Genomic DNA, 14,591 nt, shown 5'->3' with positions numbered 1-14,591 from the left:
GGCGTCAAGATAGAGCTGGAACGTCTGTTTGAAAATCTTCCAGTTTGCACCGAGGTTGCCGGCGATGCGGAGCTGCGGAGGAGGGCGGACGCTGTCCATGTTACCGGATGGCTGATCGCTGGTTAAAGACAGATTATCTCAAAGTAGGTCCGTCAAACTTCAGCGTTACTCACTGATACCATGATGTGTTGGGTAAGCTGGGTCTATGTGGACTGCGTTTGATGCAGTGTAGAGAGAGACAGGCTTCCAACACTTGAAGAGATGCAACACGATTTTATTGAACAACTAACTATAATACATGCTTAACTGTGGGTTGACACTATGCTGACTTGACTGGAGACCTGAGGCTAACCTGACCAGACTAACTGACTACCACATGGTGTTTGTGCTAGCTGCTGCACACGAGCTCTGTCTGTCTCAGAGACTGGATCCCGAGAGAGTGGGAAAACTGGTGCCCTCTGGCTTTATAGTGGCCGTGTCCTGTCTGGTGATTGGCTGCTGTGTTCTGTGTGCTCACTGGTCATCCTGTGTGTCAATCACTGCCTTTCTGCACTCCATCATATACCTGGATGTATATTATGGCAGGGAGGACACCTCCAACCTGGGGAGTTTTCCTGGTGAGAGATAGACAGAGAGGAGGCCTGGCACATCTGAACATGCAAAACTATTACTTGGCAGCAAATATTGCCATGGTTTGAAAGTGGATGGTGGAACAGGGGTCGGTGTGGAAATGGATAGAGGAGGCCTTGTGTAAGGAAACTACTTTGAGGGCATTGGCATCAGCACCTCTGCCATTATTGCCAAACAGATACTCCTAGAATCCGGTGGTGATTTCTAAGTTAAGGGTATGGAACCACTTTGGGATGGAGGGCATGTACATGGGGGCACCAATCTGTGACAACTACAGATCTGTCCCAACAAGGCTAGATGCAAGGTTTCGGGAGTGGGACTGGTTGGGAATTGGGTGTTTTGGCAATCTGTTTGTTTTAGGGAAGTTTGAGTACTTGCTGGAGCTAGAAGAGGTATATAAGGTGCTGTAGCGGAATGGGTCAAGGTACCTGCAGATCAGGGCCTTCCTGAGGTTTGATCCTGATGTTGCCGCTCCAGGGGCTGCAGGACAGGCTGTTATCAGAGGACGAGATAGGGAAACGCAAGATCTTGGATATTTATGCAGAGCTGAGTAAAAAGGAGGAAGCTCCAGTGGAGCAAATTCGGCCAAAGTGGGAGTAGGAACTGTGGAGGGTGGGGGGAGTTGGCGATGCAGGAGGGGTTTGGAGTGAGGCATTGCGCAGGATTCATTCATCCTCATCATGCACAAGATTCAACCTAATGCAATTTAAGTTGGTGCACAGGGCAAATATGACAATGTCTAGGATGGGTCGATTCTTTCCAGGGGTAAAGATAAATGCGTGCGGTGTGCCAGGACACCGGCGAACCATACCCACATGTTCTGTACGTGTCCAAGGCTGGAGGGGTTCTGGAAGGGGGTTGCAGAAGTATTGTCAAATGTTCTGGGAGTGGAAGCAACACCGAGCCCACGGGTCGCAATGTTTGCATTGTCAGAAGATCGTATGTTCAGGTGGGGAGAGAGGCTGACCTCGTTGCCTTTGTGTCCTTGTTAGCTTCGAGGAGGATCTTGTTGAATTGGCGGGATTCGGACACGCCATGGTTGTGTGACCTGGCGGAATTTCTACACTTAGAGAAGATTAAGTTTGCCATTAAGAGGATGGATCGGGGGTTCTGCACGAGGTGGAAGCTGCGCATCGACTTTTTAAAAGTGTACTAAAACATCAGTGGGGAGTGAATCGTTTATTATGGTTCTTTGTGTATTTTTGTTTTGTCTATATTTGAAAATACCTCCAATAGACTATCTTTTTTAAAAAAACTAAAGCAACCTTCTGTCATCACCCTGTCTCCTAAACCAATTTTGAATCCACCTTATCAAACTACCCTGTATCCGATGTGCATTGCCTTCTTTATAAGTCTCTCATGTGGGACCTTGCCAAACTGCATGACGCAGATCACAACATACAAAAGGTAGAGTCATTGAGAGTCGTAGAGCTTTTAAATCATGGTAGAGGCCCTTCAGCCCATCGTACCCACACTGGCCATCATGCACCTGTCTACTCTAATCCCATTTCGCAGCCCTTGGTTCGTTGCCTTGTGTGCTATGGCGTTTTAAGTGCTCATCTAAATGATTCATAATGTTGTGAGGATTCCTGCCCCGACCATCCTTTCAGGCAGTGAGTTCCAGATTCGCACCACTCTTTGGGTGAAAAGGTTTTTTCTCACATCCCCTCTCAGCCTTACCTTTACCTTAAATCCATGCCCTGTTACTGACCCCTCTGCTGAAGGAAAAAGTTCCCTCCTATCCACCCTATCTATGTCCCTCATAATTTTCTACACGTCAGTCAGGTCCCCACTCAGCCTATCCAGTCTCTCCTGAAGCTGAAACATTCCAGCCCCAGAAACATCCTGGTAAATGCAAAAAATCGCAAGTCATATTCAATATAATCTCCTGGACTAGATTTAACCGCTGAATCACTCAAGAAGAACAGACAAGGGGCGATGTTCTCCCATCGGGAGACTAAGTCCCAATGCCGGAGTGAAAACCGGAGTGTTTCACTCTGGCGTCGGAGGCCGCTCCTCGCCCCCTATTCTCCCAGCCCCGGGGGGCTAGGAGCGCCGCCTTGTCATTTACGGCGCCGGGCCTTGGCGCCGCGTAAACGCGGTGCCGCGTAAATTATGTGGCCGGCACCGCGTAAATGACGTCACCCGCGCACGCGCGGTTGCCGTCCTCACCGCAGCCGTGCCGCAAGAAATGTCAGATGGATCTTGCAGGGTGGTGGAGGAAAGGAGTTCGTCCTTCAGAGAGGCCGGCCCGCCGATCGGAGGGCACCGATCGCGGGCCAGACCCCTTTTGAGGCCCCCCCCCCCCTCCGGTGCTGGATCTCCACTCTCCCCCCCCCCACAGGCCGCTCACCTAGCGTTCCTGCGCTGTTCCTGCCGGCAGTGACCAGGTGTGGACAGCGCCGGCGGGAACCCGTCGTATTGGGCAGGCCACTCGGCCCATCCGGGCCGGAGAATCGCCACTCGCCCATTACAAACTGTGAGCGGCGATTCTCCCAGCGGCCAGCTGTAAATCTCGCCATGCCGGTTTGGGGGGGGGTGGGAGAATCGCGTACGGGTGCCGGGGCGGCGTGGCAGGACTCGCGCGGCGCCCCAGCGATTCTCCCACCCGGCGTCCCGGCGATTCCCCCACCCGGCGTGGGGGGGGCGAATTCTGCCTCAGAACTTTCTAAACTATTTTCCTCATTGGTTATGGGATTTCTTTTGTTTTTCCACCTGTTACACATGTAATGGTAACAGGGCCGGGATTCTCTCCTACCCGGCGGGGCAGGGGGTCCCGGCGTTGCGGAGTGGCGCCAACCACTCTGGCGTCGGGCCTCCCCAAAGGTGTGGAATTCTCCGCACCTTTAGGGGCTAGGCCTGCGCCGGAATGGTTTCCGCCACACCGACTGGCGCCAAAACCGGCACCAACAGCCTTTGACACCCGCCGCCCTGCTTCGGGGCTAGCCAAAAGGCCTTCGCCGGTTTGCACATGCGCTGGTGCGTCAGCGGCCGCTGACGTCACCACCGGCGCATGCGCGGTAGGGGGGGGTCTCTTCCGCCTCCGCCATGGTGGAGGCCGTGGCGGCGGCGGAAGAAACATAGTGCCCTCATGGCACAGGCCCGCCTGCCGATCGGTGGGCCCCGAATGCGGGCCAGGCCACCGTGGGGGCACCCCCCAGGGTCCGATCGCCCCGCGCCCCCTTCGGACCCCGGGGGCCCGCTCGCGCCGCCAATCCCGTCGGCACCAGAGGTGCTCCAATTCCCACCGCCGGGAGAGACCGGTCAGCGGCGGGACTTCGGCCCATAGCAGCCGGAGAACCACCGCGGAGCGCATGCCGATCGGCGGGGTGTGATTCCCACTCCCGCCGATTCCCGGATGGCGGAGAATTCTGGCCACAGTGGGGGCGGGATTTCTGCCAGCCCCGGGCGATTCCCCGACCCTGCAGGGGGTCGGAGAATTCACCCCCAGATGAGAGCTGCATTCAAGTGAAACCTGCCTACTATGCAGAATAGGTAGTACCAGAATTACCTTGTTCTCTAGCACTGGATGGTTAGTCTGGCTTTCCCTACAGCCCCTGTTGCTTCCTCCAATATAAATATTATTATAAAGTGCAATTCCCATCAGGAAGCATGTCTTCAGATATAGTTTAATAATTCTGTTTAAAAGACAATTCTTTCCGTGGGTAATGCAAATGTAAGGGAATGCTTCCGAAGCAAACCTGGAATTCTTTTTCAGTGACAGTGAATCCCAAGATGTGGTCGTAAGTCTTCATGAGCAATCTCATTTAATCAGTTTATCATTCAGAGTCACTTTGAAGAAAGGGTTAATGGAAACTGCATTTTAAATAATTCTTAAGGATAGATGGGGAAAAAGAAATGGCAGATTGAAGTAAAGTGATACTGCATCTAAACTCCATAACTTGTATGACATTGCTAATGGCCAGATGAATACTGTTTTAAGTATTTCTGGAGACTCAACAGAATTTGAAGGGTGTCTTCAGTGCACTTCTGAAACAGCATGTCAAGTCAAAACTGCTGGCCTACATAAGTGTCAATTACAAACTTATGCCTTCAAGGATTTTGCAGAAATAATTTATCAAGCAGCTGAACACATCAATTTAAAATCCCAAGGAGATAATACATAGCTTGATGCAGACCTTGGGCGCGATCTACCGGCAACGCCGCCTCCCCCTTGCCTGAACAGAAGCCAGGAGATTCCTCTTCCAGGATTTGCCCAGCTTGCCACGCTTCGCAAGATCCAACAGGATGTGGGCGGAATCAGAATTTGACAATCTACATATTAGAGTGAGGCAGCTAATCTCACTATAAATTGCAGCTTGCAAGATCTACCGAGGCGCTGGGGTCTCACCTGTTCGCCTCAGAGACCTTCGGCGAGCATAGTTCAGTACTAGCCCCCAAAGGGACACCAGACAGAACAGCACTTGTGGGGTCTCCCAGGGGATCGGAGGTGGTTGCCCTCGAGGCTGGGTGGCACCCTGGCATCCAGGCGGCACTGCCAACTGGCAGTGCCACCTGGGTGTCAGCCTGGCACTGCCTCGATGGCACTGTCAGCTGGCAGGGACACTGTCAGGGTGCCAGACTGGCATTTGTCCCACATCAGGGATCTGGCCTGGGGGTGCCCTGCCCCTGTGATGTGAGGAGGGGTGACCATGAGCACTCCCTTACAGATGAGTTGGAGCTTTGGGGGATCCAGGGATTGCATCGGGTCAGGGGGGATGGTGTCAAGAGATTGGGATGCCATCCCCACCTGCATTAAGGAGTTCTGGCGAGGAAATGGAACTAAGTGCAGCCTCAACGGGGTGTTCTCCGCCGAGGCCCCGGATTGCAACAAAGACCCGTTAGATAGCGTGGTTTTTCCTGCCGCTGCGAGCGCCAGGAAACACACAGCTAAACGCGCTCGACATGGGACTCTGTTGTAATTTGGTTAGAGCGTGCTGTAAAAGGTTACTGAGTGTCTTTAAGAGAGCAATAGCTAGATTCCTGATTAACGAGGGATCAGGGGTTATGGGGAGAAGGCAGGAGAATGGGGATGAGTAAAATATCTGCCATAATTGAATGGCAGAGCTGACTCGATGTGCCGAGTGTCCTAATTCTGCTTCCATGTCTTATGGTTACATATGTTGAATGCGAATGAAAGAAATACCTGTTTTTCTTTTATTGTCTCCTGCAAGGCCAGCATTCCAACAGTGCTTCGACGTATTTTACCAATTCTTTTCTCCTGAGAGGAACCAAGTGAATCAAACAGACTAGAACTACTTGGAAGAAGCATGATGCCATCTTGACTCATCCGACTCATTTTCAACATCTGAAACACACAAAAGATTGAATTTCATGTCACTATGCATTATTTAGTTATGAAGTTATTTTCCACAAAGCTAGAATGAAAAGCTACTTAGTGTCAATCAAAGAGTTACTTGGGGTGGGTGAGTATCCTATCAAAGGGGTTACTGGGGGTGGGTGAAGGTTAGCCCAATCAGTCATGATGTTAGTGAACGCAGGCTTGAAAGCTTGACTCCCACTCTAAGTTTATATGTTCATATGTTAAGAATCGTTTGACCCATTGCACTCTTTGAGGTTACCCTATTAGTTCTACACTCCTGCGCATTTCATCATTCTAATATTTTATTTTAACTAAAAACAGAAATTGCTGGAAATATTGAGAAAGCCTTGAAGCATCTGTCGAAGTAGAAACAGTGTTAACATTTCAAGTCCAATATAATTCTTCACAAATATTTGTATATTTGTATCTACCGACAACCCACCGCATGTTTTACGGTAGTGGAGGCGGCCCACCAGTGGGATTTACTCACCTTGCAAGGATTTCACAGTGACTGCATCCTTCGTTGCCGAGATATCCATGCTCTGGCGTGGGACCAGAATATCCCGCCAGTGTGAACAGCCGATAGGTCGCACCCAATTGTTTTCCCTTTGGGTTTCCAGCACCCATAGTATTTTGCTTTTCTATCATTTTGTACTTTCCCAAACAGGAGACAGGAAGAAATATCTCCCCATCAAAATGGAAAATCACTGGTTGAGAAAATGGCTCCAGCTCATCACATGCTGGCTTTTGCAGGTTCCTGAGCAGGTTGAAAATGAACAAAGGCTAACATCTCAAACACTCTGGAATGTAATACTCCTTAAATCGGACAAAAGTTTCAGCCAAGCCAACACAACGGATTAGGAAACAAGACTTCTGCCTCAGCCAGCTAAGAACAAAGGTAGCTGTTTGTGACTCCTAATCTCCAATGTTGTGTTTATGGCCTCACTGTTACCTGCTCCAAAACACAATGGGTTTCAACCAGACGGCCTCCTAGTTGAAGAGTTCAATCCAAACCAACCTCTTCACGTGACTGAGACTTGAATTGTCTGAACTCCTTTAATTATATATCTTTCGGAGCTTTTCTGCGGTCAGCTTAGAAGAGAATCAGGATGCGGCAAGCAGCCTGCTGCCCGCTACCATTCACCATACAGTAGGCAATGGAAGAAAGAGCCCATGTCCAGGTTTGAAACCACATGGCCCTCATCTACACTGAACTACTGAAACCGGAGCTTCTGTGTCTGCGCCTTCAAGATCAATACCTCTCTACCTGTCTTCTCCCAGAGTGAAAGTACTCGCTTCTGGAAATTTGGATCACCCTGTAACAGCAAGCCTACTAAACCCTAAGAAATATGCCATTGGACTTTTGATTCTGAACTCTGAACTCATGTAAAAGCATAACTCTTACTTTTACTATGTTCCCCTGTCTTTCTCTTTCCCCTATTTTATTGTGTGAATGCAAAAGGGATGGACATTGTGAAGGCCTTCACAACATTGTGTCTGAACAAAGAACAAAGAAAATTACAGTACAGCAACAGGCCTTTCGGCCCTCCAAGCCTGCACCGACCATGACGGTGTCTGAACTAAAACCTGCTACCCTTCCAGGGACCATATCCCTCTATTCCCATCCTATTCATGTATTTGTCAAGACTCCCCTTAAAAGTCACTATCTTATCTGCTTCCACTACCTCACCCGGCAGTGAGTTCCAGATTCCCACCGGCCTCTGTGTAAAAAACTTGCCTCGTACATCTCCTTTAAACCTTTCCTCTCACATCATAAACCTATGCCCCCTAGTAATTGACTCTTCCAGCCTGGCAAAAAACTTGTGACTATCCACGCTGAATCCCCTCATAATCTTTTAGACTTCTATCAGGTTGCCCCTCAACCTCCTTTGCTCCAGTGAGAACAAACCAAGTTTCTCCAACCTCTCCTCATAGTTAATGCCCTCCATACCAGACAACATCCTGGTAAATCTTTTCTCTACCCTCTCCAAAGCCTCCACATCCTTCTGGTAGTGTGGCAACCAGAATTGAACACTATATTCCAAGTGCGGCATAACTAAGGTACTACACAGCTGCAACATGACTTGCCAATTTTTAAACTCATTGCAGGCCTATGAAGGCAGGCATGCCGTATGCCTTCTTGATTACCTTCTCCATCTCTGTTGCCACTTTCAGTGACCTGTGTACCTGTACAACCAGATCCCACTGCTTATCAATACTTTTAAGGGTTCTGCCATTTACTGTATATTTTCCATCTGTATTAGGCCTTCCAAAATGCATTACTCACATTTGTCTGGATTAAACTCCATCTGCCATCTCTCCGGACAAGTCTCCGACCAATCTATATCTTGCTGAATCCTGACAATCCTCAGCACTATCCACAATTCCACCAACCTTTCTGTCGTTCGCAAACTTACTAATCAAACTGGTTACATTTTCTCCAAATCATTTACATATATTACATCAAGGGTCCCCGCACTGATCCCTGAGGAATGCCACTAGTCATAGACCTCCATTCATAAATGCACCCTTCCACTGCTACCCTCTGTCTTCTATGACCGAGCCAGTTCTGTATCCATCTTGCCAGCACACCTCTGATCCCGTGCGACTACACCTTCTGTACCAGTCTACCATGAGGGACGTTGTCAAAGACCTTACTGAATTCCATGTCAACAACATCCACTGCCCTACCCTCAATCATCTTTGTCGCTTCCTAGAAAAACTCGATCAAGTTAGTGAGACACGACCTCCCCTTCACAAAACCAGGTTGCCTCTCCCTAATACGTCCACTTATTCCCAAGTGTGATTAAGTCCTGTCTCGAAGAATCCTCTCCAATAATTTTCCTACCACTGACGTAAGGCTCACTGGCCTGTAATTACCTGGATTATCCTTGCTAACCTCCTTAAACTAAGGAACAACATTGGCTATTCTCCAATCCCCTGGGACAAGCACTGGAGCCAGTGAGAATACTTAAGGCCCCAGCAATTTCCTCCTTTGCCTCTCTCAGTATTCTGGTGTATATCCAATCAAGCCCTGGGATTGTCTACCTTCATGTTTTTCAAGACCCCAAATGCCTCATTTTTAATCTCAACATGGCCCAGATTATCTACACATCATTGCCCAGACTCATCATCCACCAAGTTCTTCTCTTTGGTGAATACTGACACAAAGTACTCATTTAATACCTCACCCATTTTCTCTGGCTCTGTGAATAGATACCCTCCCTCTATGTAAAAACAAACCATCCCTTTTATATTACCTTATCTCAAGTTTGCTATGAAGTTATTCATAGATGAGATGAACACTCCAAGCTGAAGTTCTGAGAAAGATAAGATACCATTTATATAGGGGGAAATCAGAAATCAAAACACCTGTTTAGGGACAGTTAGTGAGGGGAGAAAATAGGGCTGTTTAAATCAATACCCCTCCTGACACATATTTATCCAATTCCCTTTTGAACATTACTATTGAATCCAGTTCCGCGACCCTTTTATGGAATTGCATTCCAGATCATAAGAAGTTGCTAATAAATTAGGTTCTTTCGCTGTTTACTTTAAATCACTCCAGTATCACACTACTGACTCTGCATTCAGTAGAAAGTTTCTTTTTATTTATTCTGTTACGGACCAGGGTTTAGAAAACTCCAAAGTATATCATGGAGTTCACCTGACCCACAATTTTCAATAATTTTGGTTATGGGGAGTACAAGGGCTCACTTTACAGGTGTGATGCAACAGAGAACTAAAGTATTTTTAAAAACAAAACAATGTTTATTCTATGAATTCAGTTAACACTTTATAAGCACACAGTAAACATCTTTTTTTTAATAAATGTTTTATTGAGGTATTTTCTTTGGCGTTTTAACAGCAACAAAATCAACAATATACATAACAAGAGAAATATATACATAGTGCAAATTCCGCCACCTTCTCCCACAGGTCTTGCCATTACTTACCCCGTAACCTACACTAGCCCAGCACCCCCTCCCTCCCCCCCTTCTGGACAAGCCCAGAACATGTGGACATGGTTCGCTGGCCCCCCCGCACACTTCGCACACCTGTCCTCCACCCCAAAGAATCTGCTCATCCGGGCCACCATCATGTGAGCCCGGTGAACAACCTTAAACTGGATCAGGCTGAGCCTGGCACCTGTTGCGGTAGCATTGACCCTTCATAGCGCGTCCGCCCTAAGACCCTCCTCCATCTCTCCCCCCAGCTCCTCCTCCCACTTACGCTGCAGCTCCTCGGTCTACGTCTCCTCCTAACCCATAAGCTTTTTTTTATACTTCCAAGACGCTCCCCTCCCGGATCCATCCTCTAGAGACCACCCTGTCCTGAATCTCCCTCAACGGCAGGAGTGGGAAGATTGACACCTGCCTCCACAAAAAGTCCTGTACCTGTAAATATCGGCGATCATTGCCTCCAGCCAGTGCAAACTTCTCCTCCAGCGCCCTCATACTCGGTCCCCCGTCTATCTAGCCCTGCTTGCCGCTAAATGCTGAACCCCCATCAATCCCCCATCAATCCTCCCCGGGGCAAACCTATGATTGCCGCAGATTGGGGACCACACCAATGCCCCCTCTGCCCCTAAATGCCTCCTCCACTGCCCCCAGACTCTCAGGGCCGCTACCACCACTGGACTGGTGGAGTAATGCGCCGGCGGGAATGGCAGGGGTGCCGTCACCAGTGGCCCTAAACTTGTTCCCTTACACGAGGCTGCCTCCATGCGCACCCACACCAGTTCCCTCCCCCCACCAGCCACCTCCTCAGCATGGCTATGTTAGCCACCCAGTAATAATTACTGAAATTCAGCGCCAGTCCACCATCTCCCCGATTCCACTCCAGCATTGCCCTCTTCACCCGTTGGGGCTTGCCTCCCCCACCCCCCCACCCCCACCCCCCACACAAAGCCCACAATAATCTTATTAATCCACTTTAAAAAGGAACGCGGGATGAAGATGGGGAGGCACTGAAAAACGAAGAGAAACCTCGGGAGGACCGTCATTTTTACCGACTGCGCCCTACCCGCCAGAGACAGCAGGAGCGCGTCCCATCTCCGGAAATTCTCCTTCATCTGGTCCACAAACTGGACCAGGTTCAATTTATGTAGCCTGTCCCAATCCGTCACCACCTGAATACCCAAGTTTCTAAAACTGTCCCCTACCACTCTGAACGGCAGTTCCCCTAGTCGCCTCTCCTGACCTCTCACAACCACAAACAACTCGCTCTTCCCCATATTGAGCTTGTAACCTGAAAACCGGCCGAATTCCCCTAGGATTCCCATAATTTCCTCCATCCCCTCCATTGGGTCAGAGACATACAGCAGCAAGTCATCCGCATACAACGAGACTCTGTACTCTACCACCCCGGAACCAGCCCCATCCATCCCCTTGAGGCCCTCAGAGCAATTGCCAGCCGCTCTATCGCCAGCGCAAATAGCAGTGGGGAGAAGGGACATCCCTGTCTCGTCCCCCAGTGTAGTCTGAAATATTCCGACGTCGTCCCATTTGTCCGTACACTAGCTACCGGCGCCCAGTACAGCAGCCTAACCCAGTCAACAAAGCCCCTCCCAAACCGATTTGCTCCAGCACCTCCGATAAGTAATCCCACTCGCCCCAGTCTAACCCTTTTTCCGCGTCCATCACAACCACCACTTCAGCTTCCCTGCCTTCTGGGGACATCATAATCACATTGAGCAACCTTCTTACATTGGCCCCCAGCTGCCTGCCTTTAACAAACCCTGTCTGGTTTTCTCCTGTAACGTCCCGTACACAGTCCTCAATCCTGGAAGCCAGAATCTTGGCATCCATGTTTAATAAGGATATCGGCCTATAAGAACCGCACAGCTCCGGGTCCTTGTCCTTTTTCAAAATGAGCGAGATCATGGCCTGTGACATTGTTTGGGGTAAAACTCCTTTTTCCTTGGCCTCGTTAAAGACTTTCAGCAGTACCGGCCCCAATATTCGGGGCAGCAGGGTAGCATGGTGGTTAGCATAAATGCTTCACAGCTCCAGGGTCCCAGGTTCGATTCCCGGCTGGGTCACTGTCTGTGTGGAGTCTGCACGTCCTCCCTCTGTGTGCGTGGGTTTCCTCCGGGTGCTCCGGTTTCCTCCCACAGTCCAAAGATGTGCGGGTTAGGTGGATTGGCCATGCTAAATTGCCCGTAGTGTCCTAAAAAAAGTAAGGTTAATGGGGGGGTTGTTGGGTTACGGGTATAGGGTGGATACGTGGGTTTGAGTAGGGTGATCATGGCTCGGCACAACATTGAGGGCCGAAGGGCCTGTTCTGTGCTGTACTGTTCTATGTTGGGCAGCACGGTAGCCTTGTGGATAGCACAATCGCTTCACAGCTCCAGGGTCCCAGGTTCGATTCCGGCTTGGGTCACTGTCTGTGCGGAGTCTGCACATCCTCCCCGTGTGCGCGTGGGTTTCCTCCGGGTGCTCCGGTTTAGGTGGATTGGCCATGATAAAATTGCCCTTAGTGTCCAAAATTGCCCTTAGTGTTGGGTGGGGTTACTGGGTAATGGGGATAGGGTGGAGGTGTTGACCTTGGATAGGGGGTAGGGTGCTCTTTCCAAGAGCCGGTGCAGACTCGATGGGCCGAATGGCCTCCTTCTGCACTGTAAATTCTATGTAAATGTTCTATATTCCGGAGAGCTTTTTATTGAACTCGACTGGGTATCCGTCTGGCCCCGGGGCCTTCCCCAACTGTATGGCCTTCAAGCCCTCCACTAGCTCCTCTAGCCTGACCGGGGCCTCCAGTCCTTCTCCCAGCTCCCCATCCACCTTCGGGAAAGTCAGCCCATCCAAGAAGTGCCTCATCCCCTCTGCCCCCCCCCCCCAAAGGGGGTTCCGATCAATACATCCTACTAGAAAAGTCCCGAAAGGTCTTGCTCACCCCCTCTGAGTCCCCAACTAAGTTCCCATCCCTAGCAATCACTTGCCCTATTTCCCTAGCTGCCTCCCTCTTTCTGGGCTGCTATGCAAGCATCCTACTGGCCTTTTCCCGTGCTCGTAGACCACTCCCTTCACCTTTCTGAGCTGCTCCACTGCCCTACCTGTAGTTCACAAACTAAATTCTGCCTGCAGCCTCCGGCGTTTCCTCAATAGCCCTGCCTATGGAGCCTCCGCATAACTCATACCCACTCGTAGGATCTCTCTTACCAGTCGGTCCTTTTCTGCCCTTTCCATCCTGTCCCTGAGAGATCAATACCTCTCTCACCACTGCCTTCAGCTCTTCCCAGACCACCGCTGCTGAGACCTCCGCTGTGTCGTTTTATTTGCAATTAGTTCAGCATGCACTTCCTCAACCTCTTGCAGACCGCTTTGTCCGCCAACAGCCCCACATCCAATCTCCATTGCGGGCGCTGCTTGCAATCAATACTGACCTGCAGGTCCATCCAGTGCAGAGCATAGTCCGAGATCATAACCGCCGAATAGCCCGTGGTCTACCACCCCCACCAACAGGGCCCTGCCCACAACAAAGAAATCTATCCGAGAATACACCTTGTGAACGTGGGAGAAGAAATAAAATTCCTTGGCTCTCGGCTGCCTAAATCTCCACATATCCACCCCCTCCTACTGCTGCATGAACCCTTTCAGCTCCTTTGCCGTTGCTGGCACCTTGCCCGTTCTCGGACATGACCGGTCCAGGCCTGGATCAATAACCATGTTGAAATCCCCACCCATAATCAGCCTGTGCGAATCCAGGTCCAGAATCTTCCCCAGCACCCTCTTTATAAAATCCCCATTGTCCCAATTTGGCGCGTATAGGTTGACCAGCACTATCTTCATCCCCTGCAGCCTGCCACTAACCATGATAAATCTACCTCCCACATCCGAGACTATCCTCTCCGCCTCAAACGCCACCCGCTTATTGATCAAAATCGCAGCCCCCTTGCCTTTGAGTCCAACCCCGAGTGAAATATCTGACTAACCCAGCCTTTCCTCAAACTGACCTGATCCATCACTTTAAGATACAAAGAACAAAAGCATCACCACCAAAACCCAGACAGGCACGTCTCCATCCCACCAATGTGCACAACAGTATAATTACCCAAAATAAAACACAAAAGGAACATTACTGACATCTACCCCAAAAACAGCCTCAGGGGCTGTTTAGCACAGGGCTAAGTCACTGGCTTTGAAAGCAGACCAAGCAGGCTAGCAGCACGGTTCGATTCCTGTAACAGCCTTCCCGAACAGGCGCCGGAATGTGGCGACTAGGGGCTTTTCACAGTAACTTCATTGAAGCCTACTCGTGACAATAAGCGATTTTCATTTTTTCATTTTCATTTTCAAGAACCGAAAATAAAAGAAGACTGATACAAAGCAATACGAAAAGGCATAGCCAATTTTAACAACTGAAAGAAAAGAACTTCCCCCTCCCCCAACGAAGCCCCACCAACATTCCAAGGGGGAGAGAAAAAAAAACAAAAAGTCCCCCAGAAAAAAAACAGACAAAGAAAAAGGGCCCAATATAAGCCAACACATTGTCACCGAGTCCAAATGTTTTCAAGCTCCCACCAATCCTTTTCTTTTTGCATAGTCCAACGCCTCATCGGGCAACTCAAAATAATGGTGTTGGTCTTTGTGCGATGGTGTTGGTCTTTGTGCGATGGTGTTGGTCTTCGAGCAAT

The 14,591-nt window shown here is 49.7% G+C and overlaps 1 protein-coding gene across 4 annotated transcripts in view; it reads right to left on the bottom strand.

Annotated features, from left to right (window-relative positions):
- The window catches only part of LOC119966976 (dynein heavy chain 8, axonemal-like), a 1,648,910-nt gene that overhangs the window by 1,601,045 nt on the left and 33,274 nt on the right, over window positions 1-14,591 (bottom strand). For all 4 annotated transcript variants that reach the window (XM_038798944.1, XM_038798946.1, XM_038798947.1 and 1 more), the window contains exon 2: window positions 5,777-5,938. In XM_038798944.1, the coding sequence (XP_038654872.1) occupies window positions 5,777-5,938 (162 nt within the window). The remainder of the gene's footprint in view (window positions 1-5,776; window positions 5,939-14,591) is intronic.

Source organism: Scyliorhinus canicula, chromosome 6, assembly GCF_902713615.1.
Source record: "Scyliorhinus canicula chromosome 6, sScyCan1.1, whole genome shotgun sequence".
In the NCBI taxonomy this organism is placed as follows: domain Eukaryota; kingdom Metazoa; phylum Chordata; class Chondrichthyes; order Carcharhiniformes; family Scyliorhinidae; genus Scyliorhinus; species Scyliorhinus canicula.
Note: the sequence above shows the minus strand (reverse complement) of the source record. Positions and strands in the feature narration are given on the sequence as shown.